This window comes from Suncus etruscus, chromosome 3 (assembly GCF_024139225.1).
Source record: "Suncus etruscus isolate mSunEtr1 chromosome 3, mSunEtr1.pri.cur, whole genome shotgun sequence".
Taxonomy (NCBI): Eukaryota; Metazoa; Chordata; class Mammalia; order Eulipotyphla; family Soricidae; genus Suncus; species Suncus etruscus.
In genome coordinates, this window is record NC_064850.1 from 57,607,801 (window position 1) to 57,627,811 (window position 20,011).

The 20,011-nt window shown below is 41.4% G+C and overlaps 1 protein-coding gene across 1 annotated transcript; it reads left to right on the top strand.

Moving 5' to 3' along the window:
- The first annotated feature begins 5,366 nt into the window (after positions 1–5,366).
- Positions 5,367–19,530, top strand: RO60 (Ro60, Y RNA binding protein). Its single transcript, XM_049769727.1, has 8 exons — positions 5,367–5,988; positions 9,085–9,305; positions 10,563–10,709; positions 11,126–11,263; positions 13,723–13,839; positions 15,459–15,572; positions 15,810–15,956; positions 18,603–19,530. Exons 1-8 carry the CDS (start codon positions 5,409–5,411, stop codon positions 18,753–18,755), a joined length of 1,617 nt encoding a protein of 538 aa, XP_049625684.1. The 5' UTR covers positions 5,367–5,408; the 3' UTR covers positions 18,756–19,530.
- The last annotated feature ends 481 nt before the right edge of the window (positions 19,531–20,011 follow it).

The following is a 20,011-nucleotide window of genomic DNA, read 5'->3' on the forward strand; positions in this document are numbered from 1 at the left end:
GGATTGGTTAATTTTCCACCAGGTGATCAAGCTCCTCCCCTCCAGTCTAGTGCTCCAGTCTCATGCGCTCTCTGCCCACCCATGTCAATATTAATTTGTGGTGCTCAGGACTGAGCCCAGGGTGTGGGCACGTGCAAGGCAAGTACCTTATTTGCTCTATCTCTCTGGCCCAAGGTGACATTTTGTAAAATGTTAATGATTCATCATTGGTTTATAATACCATTTAAACTTTAGGATTAGACTTCAAATTATACTTAAAATACTTTCTCTGTAAATTGTTCACAATTTATTTTATTGCCAGGGAAGGCACTTGCCTTGCACATAGCTCACCCAAGTTTACTCTGGCATTTCATGTGTCTCCTGAATACCACATCACCAGTGAATCCTGAACACAGAGCCAGGAGGAGTAAGCCCTGAGCATAGCTGAGTATGACCCCAAAGCAAGAATTATTTTGATCATCTACATATATTACAATTGTCTTTCTAATCAGAATTTATCTAAAATATTTAATTACATTTTAAAAATATTATTTGTTTTGAAGCATATTTTCATAAGAAAGGATATGGCAAAGAAAAGCCAAAGACAAATGTTTCTGAAAATCAACCTTAATGCTTAGTTTCTTAAGTATGTTAACTGATTTTATGAAAGTGGTGCTCTAGAGACAGGGATACATCTCAGACTTGTTCCCTGATCCCAATGATGTAGTTAATTCTAGTCACAGGAAATGATATACAAAGGAAAAGAATTCCAGAGGAAATGATTGTGCATTTTGGTTTAGAACCTTTAACTTTTGGCCCTAAGCAGTGGCGCAAGCGGTAAGGCGTCTGCATTGCACGTGCTAGCCCAAGACGGACCGATGTTTGATCCCCAGGCGTCCCATATGGTCCCCAAGCCAGGAGCAATCTCAGAGTGCATAGCTGCGGCCCCCCAGAGACCTCGTCCAGGCTGGGGACCACAACAGTTATTCACGGTCCACTAAGTGGATTCCAGTCTGAAAGAAAAGAGGGGTTTGGGAAGATAAAGGAGACTCAAGGCGAAATGTTCTGATCAAGAGTCCGTTTATTTGGGGAGGGGGACAGCCTTTTATAGTCAGGCCAAACAAAGAGAAAGGGGCAAGGCATTCTTGGAATAATTGTAACTTTCCACAGGCACATTATGTTTTTTCAAAATTAGCAAGGCTGTACATCACGAAGCTGGTATTCATTAATCATGAGGCCCAAGTTGTTAGAGCAATAAAGTATAAGATCTAATCTCTGCCCAGGCCCACCTCTATCTTTATGGGAGCATCTTGGTGCCTGTGGCTGACTCCCCTAGCTCTGAGGAATGCAATGACTCCCTTTTCTTTAGGTCTCTCCAGAGACTCCATTTTGATTTTAGAATGAAGGGCTTTTAGTTATGCCAAACAGTCTCCAACACATAGCCAGGAGTAGACTCTGAGGGTCACCGGGTATGGCCCCAAAACAAAAAAGAACCTTTAAACCTTTACCATTTGGACACCTTGGAAAGGATAGCAGAAGTATTAGGATATTTGGTATTAAATGTAATTGCTGTATTCTTATCTACCTTAAGGAGGAATAAACACATGAAATACCATTAGTGAGTATTATTGTAAAAAAGCTGGAGGCTTATACTGGCTAACATAACATAGAAATAAAAATATAATAGAAAGTCTTGTACTGAAATGAACAATTGAGGCATAAATACTGAGGTGTGTCTTGGACTTTTAGTGTTTTAGATTGAAGCCATAGTGAAAGGAAATAAGATTAAATAGAAGAAATGTTTTCACCTGGGAGGTTCTGCCTCACCTGCTCAAAGACAGAAAGGATGTTATGACTGCCAAAACCAGACCTTTCCCTCAGCCTCCACAGCTCCGAGCCACTTTCCACCAGAGATAATGGGATACTCAGGTCTTCCCAGCTCCACTGGAATCGCTGTCTTTTCATCAGCTCAGTTTGTGAGCTTCCCATTCTTCCCTGCCCTTCCCTACACATCAGGCATGATCAGTGACCCACTCTGCCTTATCCCCTTGCCTGCCCTCCCCAGCTAGGCACCCATTCCAGTACCCTCCTCCCCACCTAAGCACTTTCTTCATTTTCTTACCTTCATCCCTAAGCCACATAATACATGGTGAAGCTTGTATTTCACCAGCTACAGCTGGACTCACACTGGATGCTCCAGAATCCATTCAGGAGTCTCAGAACCGTGGATCTCCCCTTCCTAGGTGGGCTCCACCTCTCCAAGTTCAGTGTTTCAGCCTCAGCATCCCCATGCTGCTCTGTTCCCATAGTGCCACCCTTTCTTTTGGAACTTGGCTGCTTATGACAGAGCTCTTGATGTGAAGCATATATATGTATTCTGTTTTAGCCTCACTATAATAAGCTCCTCCAGTATCTGGTATTTTTCCACGTTCTTGTGAGTTAAATATAATGGTTTCCAGGCCCAGTGTACTTGATCTCCAAGCAGTCTGACATTATTACCTGTTTACTCCGTGAAATGCTCCTGCTTAAGGCCCTTGGTACCATACTAGTGTTTTTTGTTTCTTGTTTTTTGTTTTTTGGTTTTTTTTTTTTTTTGTGGGGAGTACCACACATAGTGGTACTTAGGGGTTAGTCCTACCCTGTGCTCAGAGGTGACCATTCTCTGTGCTGGGTTTTAACCCAAAGTTAGCGTGCTGCCCACCTATCCAACACATCATATTCTAGTTTTGAATTTTGTCCCTTTAAAAGTTTGCTTTCTAGTGGTTGTGAGATAGTTGTCAGAATTCCATCCTTTTTCCCCCACTGTGTATAAACATGCTCAGGCTTGCAACCATCTTCAGAACCAAGATGGCTCTGCCCTACAGATGCTTATTTTTCTAAAATCCAAGGCAAAACCAGGCTTCTGAATCTCTTCTGGAATACCTTCTCCTGAACTCAAGTCAACCAGTATTTCAGTTTGTCTTCTCTGCACGAATCTTACTGGATTTGAGACAGCTTTATTTCATCCTGTGCTTACCTGGTGTTGATACTAAATAGATCAGTGATCTTTCCACAGTGCTAGAAAGCCCTGGTCTTGGGCTAGTGAGTAGGTCTCCTGCTGTCACCGGGGTTAAGAGTTTATCTGTCACCAGTGCTAGTGCTTCATTCCACTTTGCTATTTCCTTCCTGTATGGTCCTACCTAACCAAATGTAGTGTGATTTCTCTGAAGGCAGGGAAAAAATGTTTTAATAGAACAGTTATCTCTTTCATATCTTGGGGACGGGAGTATGGGGGTTGTTGATTTGGGGCCATACCCAATTGGTAATTCCTAACAGTGCTACTCTCATAGCTTATCTCTGAGATACAATAATTGCTGGTTGGGTTGGTTGGTGGTGGTTATGGGCTGGAAACTTCAGGTTCTTACTGGCCTTAGACTGATACAGGGTCATTGCAGATGTTCTATCAGGAATATAAAGAAAAGTATCGTTGCCAGACAACTAATTCTGGTCACTGTTAGTGATAATGGAAGAAAGAGAATGTGGGTAGTTATAGAAGACAGCAGCTGGGATGCTATCAACAAATAATATAGATGATTTAAACAAAGATAAATGATATATTCAGAAATCAGGAAGTTTCTAAATAGAATCATTCCAGATAGTTTTAGGATACCAAGTCCCAAGATCAATTGATTTTTTTTTATGCCATTCTTATAAGTAGCTGGATCTTCTTAAACTGGCTCACCCATATTTCATAGTTGATGCCTCATGGGAGGTACATTTGCAAATTAATATCTTAAAACAAGGGAAGGGAGTCTTCATTGTAAGAGTCCAATTCTGTCTTTGAAGAGTAAAAAAAAAATAAACTTCAACAACTTAACAAGTCCAGGGGCCAGAGAGACAGCATAGTGGTAGGACGTTTGCCTTGTAAGCGGCAGACCTAGGACCAACAGTGGTTTGAATTCTAGCATCTCATATGGTCCCCCATGCCTGCCAGGAGCGATTTCTGAGCAGAGCCAGGAGTAACCCCCGAGCATTGCCGGGTATGACACCTCCCCCCCCAAAAAAAAAATCAAATCAAAACAAAACTTAACAAGTTAGTCCAGATATACAGTACGGGTTGAGGTATTTATCTTGAACCACATGGTCCCCTGAAGACCACTAAGTGTGGTCCAATTCCCCACAACGCCACGCCCCCTCCCAAATAATCTCAGCGATAGTGTCACACTGGCCAGTCACTAGGCAAGGGTTTTGAGCATTACCTGGTAGCTTGTGATAAGTATAGTTACTCGGGTTCCAGCCCAGTTGCGAGTTTGATTTTTTTAAAACAAACCATGAATTTATGAAACCTTACAAGTATTGGGTGGTCCCACCATTCTCTGTCTAAAACATTATTTCCATTAATGTTACTGTGAATTATTACAAGTAATTTTGATTGGGAGTTTGATTGTCACTGGATTAGGGGAATCAAGATCTGGCCCTTGGGACTGGAAAAGACCTGGCCTTCCTTCAAGGACAGCAGAAGGTCATGAAGGGGAGGGAGAGCACAGGTGGAGGTTTCTTAACCCAATAAGTCTTTTGTTTTCCAAGAAAAAAAAGGCCATTTTTAGTGTCCATTGTTACTGTTGTTCTCCCTGGCACCATGGATCTCTTCCGCACCTCAGTGCTTCATGCTTGCCTACTTGCTAGTCTCTGAAGCAGTCAGCTGTAGTAAAATGTGACTCCTTAGTAATCTTAAGAAATTTTGGTTTGTTGTTTGCTTTTGTTTGGGGAATACAGATGGTGATACACAGGGATTACTCCTGGCTCCGCACTCAGGAATTATCCGGTGTTGCTGAGAAACCTTATAGGATGCCAGAAATCAAACCAAAGTAAGCTGCTTGCACTGCAAACACCGTCCCTGCTGTACTGTCTCTCAGACCATATTTTTCTCAGAAATATTGTTAAAAGGCCACATCCGAGTACTGGTGAAGGTGTTGAACATTGTATGACTGAAACTCGATCATGAACAACTTTGTAATATGGTGAGTTAATTGAAAAAACTATTAAAATAAAAGGCCACGGATATCACAGCTGTCCTGAATGAAGGCTTTTCATGTGGGAAGTGCTACCTACAAGGTACTCACAGAACAACCCCTGAGTACTGCTGGGGGCATCCCAAATATCAAAAAATAAAAGTGATTTTAGGGGCCATAGAGATAGTACAGCAGGCAGAGTGCTTGCTTTGCACCTGACCAAACTGGGTTTGATCTAGGCATCCCATATCATCCTCTAAGCACCACCAGGAATAAGTCCACCACAGAACCAGGAGTAACCCCTGAGAACTGCTGGGTGTGGCCCAATTCAAAAACAAAAATTGTCATTTCAAGCAGCAGTTTAATAATAATGCATTTTACTGTCTCTACCCAGTTCTAATACCAGTCTGGTCCTTTGAGTGGTCTAAAAAAACAGAGATGGAGGAGTCCACAAATCAGAGTCAGCCGCTGAGTGAGAAGCAGGTGGCCAATTCCGGGGATGGCTTCGTCTGGCCAGTCACTGACTTGAACCGACTACGCCGCTTCTTATGCTTTGGCTCTGAGGGTGGAACATACTACATCAAAGAGCAGAAGCTGGGCCTGGAAAACGCCAAGGCTTTAATCCGACTAATTGAGGATGGCCGAGGCTGTGATGTGATCCAAGAAATAAAGTCGTTCAGCCAAGAAGGACGAACCGCCAAGTATGAGCCTATGCTCTTCGCACTGGCCATCTGTTCACAGTGCTCTGACAAGAGCACCAAGCAGGCTGCCTTCAAAGCTGTGCCTGAAGTGTGCCGCATCCCTACGCACCTCTTCACTTTCGTTCAGTTCAAGAAAGACCTGAAGGAAAGCATGAAATGTGGCATGTGGGGCCGCGCCCTCCGCAAGGCCATAGCAGACTGGTACAATGAGAAGGGCGGCATGGCCCTGGCCCTGGCTGTCACCAAATATAAACAGAGGAATGGCTGGTCTCACAAGGATCTTTTACGCTTGTCACACCTTAAGCCTTCCAGTGAAGGTAAGCAGGAATCTGGGGGGCAGAGGGACTGCTGAAGGCAAGCAGTGAACACATAGCTTTGGAATCAACCTTTTCTAGAAGTGAGATTGCAATCCTCAAAGCATCTTGTTAATTCAGTTGTGTCAAATGACAGCTTGGAGTCGGACACCTAACAAAGATAATCCAGACTTTTGTAATCAGGAATCACATGCCAAATGATCTTAATAATACTCAGCTTCGGGCCGGAGAGATAACTTGGAGGTAAGGCGTTTGCCTGTCAAGCACAAGGTCATTGGTTCGAATTCCAGCATCCCATATGGTCCCCTGAGCCTGCCAGGAGCGATTTCTGAGCATAGAGCGAGGAGTAACCCCTGAGCATTGCTGGGTGTGACCTAAAAACCAAAAAATAATAATAATGATAATGATAATAATACTCAGTTTCCCAAAGTGGTACCATGCCATCTAGGGTACTCAATCCCTGGTGACTGGCAGTGAAATGAGTGTTCAAGTTATATGGGCCAGAGCTATAGCATAGTAGGTAAGGTGTTTGTCTTGCACGTGGCCAACCTAGGTTGAATCCTGAGCATCCCATAGAGTCCCGAGTTTGCCAGGAGTAATTTCTGAATGCGGAGCCAGTCATAATCTCAGAGCACCACCAGGTGTAGCCCAAAAACTAAACAAACAAACAAACAAAAAATTCAGTTGGAAGAGAACCATTGTTGTCAGTGGATGGCAGAGAGTTAGGCTCCACTGCTCTTGCTCATCTCACCTCCTTCCTCCTGTCTTCCTAGGCCATATGTGCTGGGAACTTAAAAGCAACCATTCATGGGCCAGAGCAATAGCACAGCAGGTAGGGCATTTGCCTTGCACATCGCTGACCCAGGGTCAAACCCCAGCATTCCATATGGTCCCCGAGACTGCCAGGAGTAATTTCTGAGTGCAGAGCCAGAAGTAACCCCTGAACACTGCCGCTGGGTGTGACCGAAAACCAGCCAAAAAAAGAAGATGAAATAGTGTCTGTCTTAATGCAGGATGTTAATTAGCTTCAGCCAGTCAGCAGGGGACATGCTAATTAGGGACAGTTTCTCTGTGTGTACAGTAAACGACTTGAGGAGTTAGGTATAGCTGCAATAATTACTTAGTTTTTCTTACAGAAAGATTGAAAGCACTGAGGCAGGACAAATTCAAAGCAGAAGCATCTAAGAAAATAGTTTTTGTTTTGTTCAAAGTGAGCTATATCTATAGTCCTGTGTTTGATTATTAAATCTAAGAGTTATGGTGTCGGGTCCAGAGAGATAGCACAGCGGTGTTTGCCTTGCAAGCAGCCGATCCAGGACCTAAGGTGGTTGGTTCGAATCCCAGTGTCCCATATGGTCCCCTGTGCCTGCCAGGAGCTATTTCTGAGCAGACAGCCGGGAGTAACCCCTGAGCACCGCCGGGTGTGGCCCAAAAACCAAAAAAAAAAAAGTTATGGTGTCATATTTTTTGTTTGATCTGTGAATACTGGGTTTCTTTTTCCTATACTGACTAATCTAACAGGCATGATTATTTGAATTTTATTTTAATAACTTTTATTAATATTTTAATAACATAATACACATTTTAACTGAGAAATTCAAGTCAAAGTGTGGTGTAATTCCTCAAGTGTTTAGTGTGTAGATACTCTGACTAGCACAGTTCTAGAAGCTGAATAAGATAAAAAGTTACACTTTAGGTAATTTTATTTTAATTGGAAAGAAAAAATAGAAGACATGTTCATATGAAACATGTGATCATTAGGATAATGCAAGACTGATAGCAAGAGTCAGGGGACTTAAAATGCTCTACCTTGAAGTATATCAACTTTGGATTGGATTATATTTAAATGAGCTTAGAAATGGCACATTGGACCTGTCTGCTTAGAGCTGTCTTTTTTGCCTGCCAGGTATGTTAGAGATAAAGGGGGACTGAAAAAATTACTCAGCCAGCTAGGACACATGCTTTGCATGCAGGAGTTTAAGAGATTTCACATGTCCCTCCCCACCCCCAGCACAGAGCCTAGGCAGAGTCCCTGAGCACCATCGTGCGTAAACACAAAGAAAAAAATGCCAGCATTTAAAATTCAGAAGGGAACATAAAAATCTATATTTTGGCTTCTCATGAATATGAATTTGGGAATAGTTTGAAGCCCTCACTTTGCAGATATTTCAGTCAAGGAAAACACTCTAGTTTACCAGGCTAAATCATCATGCTAAAAGACCGCTTCTGCTCCCACAAGAACATGAACCCTGCTGTCTGAGCTATCTCCCAGGCTCAATGCTGTTTTTAATGAAATTAACACTCTTAGACAACCAGTTCTGGTTAACCACTTCTGGAGCTTTTCTGATGAGAACTTGAAGGAAAAAAAAATCTATTCCAAGTCATTTATTTTGGGGGTCACACCTGGCTGGACTCAGGGTTTACTCTAGGTTTTGTTCTCAGAAATCACTCGTGGTAGGCTCAAACCTAGTACAGCTACATGTGAGGCAAGTGCTCTACCTGCTTACTCTCTCCCCTCTTGAATAGTAACTTGAATCCAAAAATATTCTTGTGAACAGCACATCAGTGCAGCGGACAGGTGGTGGATTGCTTTAAAACTTTGTTGCTGTGCAGAAGAAGCCTTCACTAGCTCTGCTCAGGCACACTAGGATCACACCCAGAGCTGTTGAGGAGCACATGTATGGGGGATGCTGTGAAGTATCAGCAAATGTGGAGCCTCACACATAAAGGCAGCACTCAGCCCCATATGTAGCAGGAGCTTCTTCGTTTGTAGTTGAGCCAGGAACAGGCCAAATAAAGAGAATGTATGTGTCCATTTCCTCCGCACTGTTAAAAAGCAACAGACTGAGACCCTGAAAGTGTAAGGGCTGTAGCCATTTCTAAGCCCTGTGATCATTCAGGACTTGACTCCCTGTCTAGGAGGTCTTAAGACTAAAACCTCAGATTCTAACGCTTACAGTAGTGCTTGTAATAGCTCCCAGCACTGCCATATGTGGCCCAATAACAAACCAAGAAACTGCATCTGGTTGTGCCTCATAGGCAAATGTATTCACAGTAAATACTTGGTAATACTTTATACCTTTGTTATTGTTGTTAAAGGACTTGCTATCGTGACCAAATACATCACAAAAGGCTGGAAAGAGGTCCATGAATTGTATAAAGAAAAAGCACTTTCTGTGGAGAATGAAAAATTATTAAAGTATTTGGAGGCTGTAGAAAAAGTGAAGCGAACAAAAGATGAACTGGAAGTTATCCACCTAATAGAGGAGCATGGATTAGTAAGGGAACATCTTCTAACAGATCACCTCAAGTCTGAAGAGGTAAGTCCATTAGAAAATGTATTCATATTGTTGAGTGGCTAAAGAAACTAGGTACATTTACACTATGAATACTGTGCAGCTGTTAGGAAAAATGAAGTCTTGAAAGTTACTTCTGTTTACATGGATAGATTAGGCTGAATGAAATGATTCAGAGGAAGAAGGATAGGCAGAATAATCTCATTCATTTGTGGGATATGGGAAAAATAAAAGATAGTATGATAATAATATCCAGAGACAATAGAACGGGTGTCTGGGAGAACCAGTCCATCATATGAAGCTTGCCACAAAGAACGGTGAGTGGAGTTAGGATAGAGTGGTTATGACAGTGACAGTTGGAACTGATCGGCTGGGCAAGAACTGGGTTCTGAAAGGGGATAAAGTGACATGCATAGTACCCCTTCATTAACAGTAGTATAGACCACAGTGTCAGAGAGAGAAGCAAAACGCCTGCTCCAGAGACAAGTGGGGACGAGTGGGAAGCTGGGAACATTGATGGCAGGAAAAGTGCACTATGATAGAAACTCAAATCATGAACTATTTTGTAACCACGGTGCTTAAATAAAGTAATTAAAAAAAATAAAATGTATGTATCTTGAAATGAATGTATACATAAAATACGGCCTGGTATAACTGGCACTCAGTATTCTCCAGAAAATGCTGGTTGATTTGTCTTACTAATTTAAATAAATGAAATTTTATATAGTTTCTCATAATATATACTTAAATTTCTTAGTGAAGTAAAGATGAAATGAATTTGATAAGCTTTGACCTCACAAACTTTATATCAAAATATCGAAAGTGTTGGGCCAGAGCTATAGCACAGCAGTAGGGCATTTGTCTTGCACACGAATGACCCAGGATGGACCTGGGTTCAATCCCTGGCATCCCACATGGTCCCTCAAGCCAGGAACTATTTCTGAGTGCATAACCAGGAATAACTCATGAGCTCATTGGGCATGTCCCAAAAACAAACAAACAAACAAAAATTATCGAAAGTGTTTTGGACTGTAAGTAAATACTTTAAGAAATATATTGTTTCATTGGTGATGGGAATGTTGCACTGGTGATGGGTGGTGTTCTTTACATGACTGAAACCCAAACACAATCATGTATGTAATCAAGGTGTTTAAATAAAGTAAAAAAAAAAAAGAAATATATTGTTTTTATTATTGATTGGATCTTTACACTAAGTTTCATGTGCTTCATTTGTTATTTTTTTCTATATATGTTTTACAGTTCTTCCTGTTTCTTCAATAGGTGTGGGAAGCTTTGCTAAAAGAAATGCCTTTAACTGATTTATTAAGAAATCTGGAGAAAATGGCCGCCAATTTTGTGCTCGAACCTGCATATCCAGAAGTATCTTTAGTGTGTGAAAAACTGTGTAATGAGAAACTGTTAAAAAAGGTTAGCGTTTTTTATCTCTGGTAATTACCACTAAAAGAAATTTTGGTTCCTTCATTTTGGAAGTATAATTATTATACTTAATAGATTTCCTAAGATTTATTAAATTGTATTTTGTTTGTGTTGTTGTTGTTATTGTTGTTTTTCAATTTTCTTTATTTGGGGTGGTTTGCACACGTGGTGGTGTTCGTGAGTTTAAGGTGCCACAGGTTAAACTTGGAACTCCACACATTGAAGACATGTATGTGTTCTAGCCTTTTGAGCTACATTCAGAGTGCTGTGTTCGATTATGAAATCTAAGAGTTTTGTTCTCATTTTTGTTTGATTTGTAAAATACATTTTTTAATATGCTGATAAATCTAACAGAGACATGATTGTTTTTATTTGCATTTTTTAACTATACCTTGGTCTCTCTCTAGGCTCGCATACATCCGTTTCATATTTTGATTGCGTTAGAAACTTACAATAAGGGTCGCAGCCTCCGAGGAAAACACAAGTGGCACCCAGATAGAGAACTTCTAAAAGCACTGGATGCTGCTTTTTACAAATCATTTAAGGTAAAACAAATGGCTCAGTTAGGACTTACTTTCTTTTGTCAATAATTAAAGCTAATAATTACAGCTTTTCTGACGAGATACTCATTTTTCTGGAGTTTGTGTGAAGGTGGTGTGTAATTAGGATTTTCAGTTTCTTGATAAAGTTTTTTTTTGGGGGGGTTGGGGCTACATCCAGCGGTGCTCACTGCTCACTCCTGGTAGGCTCAGGGACCAATGGGATGCCAGGGATCTAAACCTGGGTTGGCTACATGCAAAGCAAACAACCTACCCACTGTGCTATTGCTCTGGGCCCTAAAGTATTTCTATCTTTGGAAACAACCAGTTATCCTAAGATCCTTAAATTACCAAAATTTTTGTTTTAATTCCTGTGAAGTTGTTTGACTTAGTTTTGCATCTTCTCTTTTGTTCCTGTTTACTCCTCTGTCTCTTTAAGAAATTCTCTTATTTGGGGCCGGAGAGATAACACAGCCGTAAGGCGTTTGCCTTGCATGCAGTCAATTCATAACGGACAGTGGTTTGAATCCCAACATCCCATATGGTCTCCCAAGCCTGCCAGGAGTCACTGGGTGTGACTCAAAAAAAAAAAATCTCTTACTAGGGTTGGAGCAATAACGCAGTGGGTAGGCATTTGCCTTACACATGACCAGCCTGGGTTCCATCCCCAGCATCCTAGATGGTCCCCCAAGCCTGAGAGAGACGGGGGGGGGGGGGGAATGGAGGGAGAGGGAGAGGGAGAGGGAGAGAGGGGGAGAAGAGAGGGAGAGGGGAGGGAGGGAGGGGGAGAGAGGAAGGAAGGAAGGAGGGAGGGAGAGAGGGAGGGAGGGAGGGAGGGAGGGAGGGAGGGGGAGGGAGGGAGGGAGGGAGGGAGGGAGGGAGGGAGGAAGGAAGGAAGGAAGGAAGGAAGGAAGGAAGGAAGGAAGGAAGGAAGGAAGGAAGGAAGGAAGGAAGGAAGGAAGGAAGGAAGGAAGGAAAGAAGGAAAAATACTGTATTAGAAACAGGAATTGGGCCCGGAGAGATAGCACTGCCTTGAAGGTGGTGGGTTCGAATCCCGGTGTCCCATATGGTCCCCCATGCCTGCCAGGAGCTATTTCTGAGCAGACAGCCAGGAGTAATCCCTGAGCACCGCCGGGTGTGGCCCAAAAACCAAAAACAAAAAAAGAGAAAAGAAAGAAAGAAAGAAACAGGAATTAACCCAGAGCCATTAAGTTAAATGTTTGTTTTTAAAAAAAATTGTTTTAGGCTGGAGGGAGAGATAGATAGGAGAGCAGGGGTAGGACACTTGCTTTACACAAGACCTGAGTTTGATCCCTGCATTCCATATAATCTCCCAAGCACTGTCAGGAGTGATTCCTGAGTTCAGAGCCAGAAGTAGCTCCTGAGTAACACTGAGTGTGGCCCCAAAACAACAAGCTAAAAGAATTTGTTGCTACTTAATGGAATACTATCAGTCAGACTGAATATTAGTTGAAAAGATCATACACATGAGATTCATTATCAAAATGAAAGGATTTCCCAGTATACAAACATCAAAATCTAAAGTAAATTTTGCATTATTGTTTAGCTATGTATCATAAAAATATTAACATTTGCAACATTAAGTTCACCACTAAATGTCCACTTTCATTCCTTATCTTGTATTTGGCCTCTTTCACCCTGTTTACCTATCTTTCTTCTCCCTTCCCATCAGGTAATCACTAATTTGGATTTCCAGTTACAATTTCATCTTTTCCTTTGTATAGAGAGGCTCACCTAGAATGCAAGTCTGACAGGTGCTCAGGCAGGAAGTTTAGAGAGCCAGCAGTACTGGGGTTCAGATTTAGAGCCTTGCACATGATAAGTGCTTTCTTTACCACTTAAAACATATCCCAATCCGGGGCCCAGAGAGATAGCACAGCGGTGTTTACCTTGCAAGCAGCCAATCCAGGACCAAAGGTGGTTGGTTCGAATCCCAGTGTCCCATATGGTCCCCGTGCCTGCCAGGACCTATTTCTGAGCAGACAGCCGGGAGTAACCCCTGAGCACTACTGGGTGTGGCCCAAAAACCAAAAAAAAAAAAAAAGATCCCAATCCTCAGTTTCACCTTTTGTATAGTTGAATAGTATTCCATTGTTTATGCATAGATTGCCACTTTATCTAGTTATCTGTTGATGCACATTTAGCAAATTTCTAAGTATTTTAGATACTTGTCAATGAGTTGGAAATTCTGAAATTAGAAGCCTTTTATATTCAGTTTAGTTTTTTTGGGGGGCCAGTCCCTGCTCAGTGCTCAAGGGGCACTCACATCAGTATTCAGGGAATGATGTAGTGGCAGGGATCAAACCCAGGATTTTCACTTGCACAGCATTTGCTCCATCCCTTTGAGCCACCTCTTTGCCTTTAGGAAAAAATTTTAATGAGAGAAAAGTAAATATAAGCTATTAGAAATACTTAATTCTAATTGTTTATTTTTTCTCTTTAGACTGTCGAGCCCACTGAGAAACGTTTCTTGCTTGCCGTTGATGTCAGTGAATCTATGCACCAGAGAGTCTTGGGTAGTGTCCTCAATGCCAGTGCCATTGCTGCATACATGTGCATGGTGAGGGCAGCAATCTTGAGAATTGTTGCCATCTCACAAACTTATTCTTTCCTCTGGAGCAGACTAGACAGCTGGAGCTGATCCAGTAACATGTTTAATATGCTTCACTCACCTTTGTTGTTTCTGCCTGCCACATTTTTATTATGGTTGCTTTACACTTAAGAATAAAGATAAATTAGTGCTTATATTCTTAAGATATATGTCATTGTGACTATATTGATAAACAGGCCTAAAGAACAGTTCACAGTAGAAATGTGTTTTTATAGCAAAAGAACAAATACTAGTCATATCTTTGAGGAAGTGGATAACGCCAAGAAAAATTATTTAGTTCATAGAGAAGTTCAAAGAACATTGATTCTAGAGAATTGGGAGCTAGCTCAGGGGTGGCGAACAAGTTCAACACAAAGCCAAAATTTTACACTGAGAGTCAGAGAGCCACACCACACAGTGACCTGCCAAAACAAACAAATACTCACACTAAAGCATATAATTTTAACAATAATATATTAAATACATATTGCATTTTGCTATTTTGAGTGAGGGTTAAAATCCTGCAGTGATGGTGAGGATGTGCTGCGTCCTCCACACGAAGAGCGAACAGTAAGATGTGACCCAACATGTGACACACGGGTCCCCCGCTCGCTGGCCCGTGCAGTTGTTTCCCAGGGATGGGAGATGGGATGCCGCAGCCTGGGGGCGGGACTTATACTCGGAGATTTCTCCTCAGAAGCAGCAGAACAAAATCCAAACTTGGCAAAGACCACAATATACAAAATAATGATAAGAGGCAAAGAGCTGCATTAATTTCGGCCAGGAGCTGCATGCGGCTCGAGAGCTGTGTGCTTGCCACCCCTGGGCTAGCTTCTTAGTGTTTCAGCATATAGGGCCAAAACGATGGTGCAAAAGTAGAGTGTTTGCCTTGCATGTGGTAGACCCAGAATGGACCGCGGTTCTATCCCCACAACATCCCATATGGTCCCCCAAGCCAGGAGCAATTTCTGAATGCATAACCATGAGTAACCCCTAAACATTACTGGGTGTGGCCCAAAATTTAAAAAAAAAATTTTTCAGCAAATCAGAAGCAAATTCTTTTTTTTTTTTTTTTTTTTTTTGGTTTTTGGGCCACACCCTGTGACGCTCAGGGGTTACTCCTGGCTATGCGCTCAGAAGTTGCTCCTGGCTTCTTGGGGGACCATATGGGACGCCGGGGGATCGAACCGCGGTCCGTCCTAGGCTAGCGCAGGAAAGGCAGGCACCTTACCTCCAGCGCCACCGCCCGGCCCCAGAAGCAAATTCTTAGCTTCTCATCTATGACTTTATTTCTCAGTTCATAAAATGAGAGAATATATTATATATTAGTACTCCCCCCTGTAACTTACAGGTATGTGTATATAGGAATATAAGTTCGATTTATTTTATAATTACTAATAGTATATATAGGGGGCTCAGTATTATGTGCAGTTTCCAGCATCTGCTGGAATATTTTCTTGCATTTAACCAAGACTATTGTAGTCTATTTGTTATTAAATAAAAAAAATTTTTTTAAGATACCTTGCAAACTTCAATAACTTGTATTTATTTCCTACAAATCTGAAAATTGCTACCCTTCCATTTTTCAGGTTGTCACACGAACAGAAAGAGATTCTTGTATAGTGGCTTTTTCAGATGACATGGTTCCTTGCCCTGTGACTGCAGATATGACTTTACTAGGGGTTTTACTGACTATGGATCAGGTAAGAAACTATTCATTATATTTCTTAACATGCGCCATTTTTATTTTATAGTGTTGTGCATGCCAAATTGTGAGAGCAAGGATTATTTTCTTAACTTTCCCATAAGCACAGTGAAAAATACACAGGTTTTGGTGGGAAAGGTTTTGTCTCTGGCATTAGAGACTTAAGTTTAAGTGTCTATTTCTAGCATCTCGGTCTGGAGAATGGCTGCTCACCCTCACTCCTCTGTTCCCATAGATTCCGGCAGGGGAAACTGATTGCTCGCTTCCCATGATCTGGGCCCAGAAAACGAACACAGCTGCCGATGTCTTCATTATATTCACCGATAATGTGACTTCAGCTGGCAGTATCCATCCTGCTGTTGCACTGAATGAGTATCGGAAGGTAAAATAAATCCTGATAGTCTTTGTTGGCCCCCAATTAAGACTCAGTTCTCAAAACTACTTATTTTATTTTATTTTATGTTATTTTACTGAAACCATTGTGATTCACAAAATCCTTCATAGTTGAGTTTCAGACATACAGTGAATCAGAGCCAGTCCTACCATCAGTATCAGCCTCTCTCCACTGGATGTTCTCAGAGTATTCTAGCACCACTCTTTGTTTCCTGGCCTGCCAGTATAACAGGCCCATTTAAAGTTTAGATTGTTAGAGTTTGAATCTCTTGATTCCATTCTTGTTGCTTTTGGCTTGGATATTTAGTCTGTCCTTTTATATCTCCACCAATGCATCTGAGACCACTTGGTCCTTGGCCCCCATCCTTATTTGGTTTTTTTCCCCTTCTTGTTGTTGGTTTTTGTTTTATATGTATTTTGGTTTTTGGGCCACTCCCAGTGATGCTCTGGGGTTACTCCTGGCTATGCGCTCAGAAATCGCTCCTGGCTCGAGGGATCATATAGAACGCTGGGGGATCGAACTGCAATCCATCCTAGGTTAGTGTGTGCAAGGCAAATGCCCTACTGCCTGCGCCACTGCTCCGGCCCCTTTTTCCCCTTTTTAATTTTATGGGAAAATGCAGAAATATGAAGTAGAATAGAATGGTTCATGTCTCTAGGTTCTATGAAAAAGATGGGAGCCTCAATCTAAAAGGTTTTATAAAAGGATGGCAGTTTTTTGCAGAGGCTCAGCAAGAGTTGGGGAAAATAGATTAAACCAGGGGTGGCAAACACGCGGCTCTCGAGCCACATGCGGCTCCTAGCCAAAATGAATGCAGCTCTTTGCCTCTTAGCATTATTTTGTATACTGTGGCTCTTTGCCAAGTTTGGATTTTGTTCTGCTGCTTCTGAGGAGGGACCTCTGAGGAGAGATCTCCGAGCATGGAGTCCCGCCCCCAGGCTGCGTTCTCCCATCTCCCATCCCTCGGAAACAACTGCATGGGCCAGCGAGCGGGGTGCGGGGGGACCATGTGTCACATGTTGGGTCACATCTTGCTGTTCACTCTTAGTGTGGAGGACACAGCACACCCTCACCATCACTGCAGGATTTTTACCCTACTTAAAATAGCAAAATGCAATATGTGTTTAATAGATTATTGTTAAAATTATATGCTTTTGTGTGAGTGTTTGTCTGTTTTGGCAGGTCATTGCGTGGTGTGGCTCTCTGACTCTCACAGTTTAAAATTTTGACTTTTTGTGTAGAACTTGTTTGCCACCCCAGGACTAAACCTTTGGCCTAAAAACAGGGTTTCCCTACACATGAATCATCCTGCCATAAGACCAGCTACAGGCTCTGCACATGCTAAGTTCTTTAACCCCAAAGTCTTTCTTCATGATCCCAGAAAAAGTTCTCTATCTTGGTTATCACAGTAGGCTTCAAGTAATTAGAGATCTTGGTTTTTGTACAGATCCTATGTTGAAGACAGGGTGTCATGAAGCATCTTCTGGTTTCATCTCACCGTTAGGTTGCAAGGCAGGGAAATCCACCTTGAAAGCAAGTTGTTGCTGTTTCCAAGTCCTCAGGGTGTCATATGAACCCACCCTTGAGCAAATTGGTGCCAGGGTAGCATTAGGGCCTTCCCCAGTAGAAGTTTGATTCCTGCTTCTAAAGCCACTTTGTCTTTAAAAAATGTGGCTGAACCTAATTCCAGACTCTTTGGGGGTCTTTTTTGTTTTAAGCATGCTCAAGGATTACTCCTGATTGCTCAGGAATTATTCCAGGCTGGCTTGGAGGACTATATAGAATCCTGTGGATTGAACCTGGTTTAACTGCATGCAAGGCAAATGTCCTTCCATCTTTACTGTCCCTCCGTCCCTTTGTAGTAGAATAAAGTGCCAATTCTGAATTCAGAAGTACCTAAAATAAGAACTCTCATCATTGTCTTTCTTCATATATAGAAGTATTTCAGCTAGTGTCATTTTCTAGATGCTGAAAAGATAATAAAGCAGGTAGGGTACTTGCTTCTGCATGACACCGATCTGGGTTCAATGTTTGTGCCGTAACTGACTATCCTTAAGAAATAAATTCTTCCTTATGTTTTATAAGACCTCCCCATTCTTCCCAATGTTTGCTGCGTTAGCCAAAGTGTCCAATACACCTGAATATCCTATGAGTTTCCCAAGTAGAAAACTCCAAAGGTTCTTTGGGAATGTTGCCTTGGGCCTGGGAATGTGTAATAAGACAGAGAAGCAAGAATTTCAGGCATGTACTTTATACATGTTTATTTATCCTGAAGATAATACAGTGTGACCCTGAAAAGTGACAGATTGATGGAGAGAAAACACTATAACAAGCTGTGATAGAATGAGTGGGGGAGGCAGAGCATGACCTCCCTTACAGTGCTCAGGAGCTACCCCTGGCTCACACTCATTGTGGAACCAGGCCCTTTAAAAACTATCTCTGGATCTGTAGTAGAATTTTAGTGTTTCACCTTTGGAGGTTATTTCCTTTTACTTACATAGAACATATGTCATATGCATTCTTCTCTTTTCTACAGAAAATGGACCTCTAATAGAATTGAAGTGTTTCAGCTTTGGAGGTTATTGCTTTTACTTACCTAGAACTTATTTCATGTGCATTCTTCTCTTTCTACAGAAAATGAATATCCCAGCTAAGTTGATTGTCTGTGGAATGACTTCAGATGGTTTCACCATTGCAGACCCTGATGACCGAGGCATGCTGGATATATGTGGCTTTGATATTGGCGCTCTGGATGTCATTCGAAATTTCACACTAGATGTGATTTAACCACAAGCACCAACGGGATCTAAGAGGTCCGTTGCCATCAGTGAACGCTGTACACATATGCAGCTACTTCCCAGCTAATCTTAATTTAGTGAAAAATTATACAGTATATGTATAGGTAGTGAGAAGTTTAACCTTACCAAAAATGGCAGGGATAGGGAGAAGAAAATAATCAGATGAACCCAAAGTTCTTTCTACTAAATAAGCTCTTGGGAAATAGCTTCAAAGTAGTTCCCTGTCTCACAGATTTTATTGTGAAGACTCAAGTAGGCCAACAATTTTGCTTTGGTGAAGCATCATAGTTACACTTAAAACACATGAGGGCCAATAGTGTAAGTGGCTTCAATCATGTCACTTCTTGAAACGTGCTTCCAACTTCTCTTCAGCGTTCTCCTTGGGAGAGGGCAGCTTTGATAAGATCCAACTCCTCTGCAGTGCACTGGACCATGTAATTGTGATGGAATTTGACTCATATGTAAACTTTTATACTGATGGTGGTGAGGGGAAATTTCAAAGACTAAATTATGAATGCGTTTTAGGAATTTCTGTAAGACTTTTCTAAGATGTCATAATAGCTTTCTTATGCAGCAAAAAGGATATTTTGTTTCTGATATTTTACTTACACTCGTAGAATCATTACCGTTAATCAAAAAACTAATGGGCACCCGTACAGAGATGCTAAAGTTTATGGCGGATGAGGAAGTTTGTTTTGATGTGCTTTATTGCTATGAGTGAGGGATGTGACTTACACTTTACATTAAATTTTTTAACAACAAAATCACCTGTATTGTTGTCACTTTTCCCCCCAACCCCATTCTTAAAACATTTCAAGTACTGGATTTCCCATTCATAATCTATTGAAATCTCAACTATAACTAGATTCGCCTAATATTGCTACTAACTACTTTTAAGTATTTTTTAGCCAATTGTAAATGTAATTTAGGTACTTTCTAGTTGTAAACATGTCAGTGCCTATCCCTTTGTTCAGTATTCATTTTGTGGCAAACTTTTTTCAATAATGTAAAAAAAAATAAAGCTGTCTTTTAGGCTTGAAAGACATTTTTTGAATAGCATATGATCTAAACATCTGTGAGAAACATTTTCTATTTGTGTATATAAATTAAATTTCCTTTCCACTTTACTGAAGTGCATTATTTTCTTGAGCAAATATATTCCTTTTTTGTTTAACTGTTTAAATGATTTAGCTGTTAAAATGTCAGTCTTAAAAGTGTATCATGCTCATAAGTGTATCATCTAAG

Bases quoted from the DNA above. Each gene is read 5' to 3' on its own strand.
- RO60 (XM_049769727.1), top strand. From the start codon at position 5,409: ATGGAGGAGTCCACAAATCAGAGTCAGCCGCTGAGTGAGAAGCAGGTG. The intron at 11,264-13,722 runs GTAAAACAAATG...TTTTCTCTTTAG, and splicing joins CTTTTTACAAATCATTTAAG to ACTGTCGAGCCCACTGAGAA. The intron at 15,957-18,602 runs GTAAAATAAATC...CTCTTTCTACAG, and splicing joins CACTGAATGAGTATCGGAAG to AAAATGAATATCCCAGCTAA.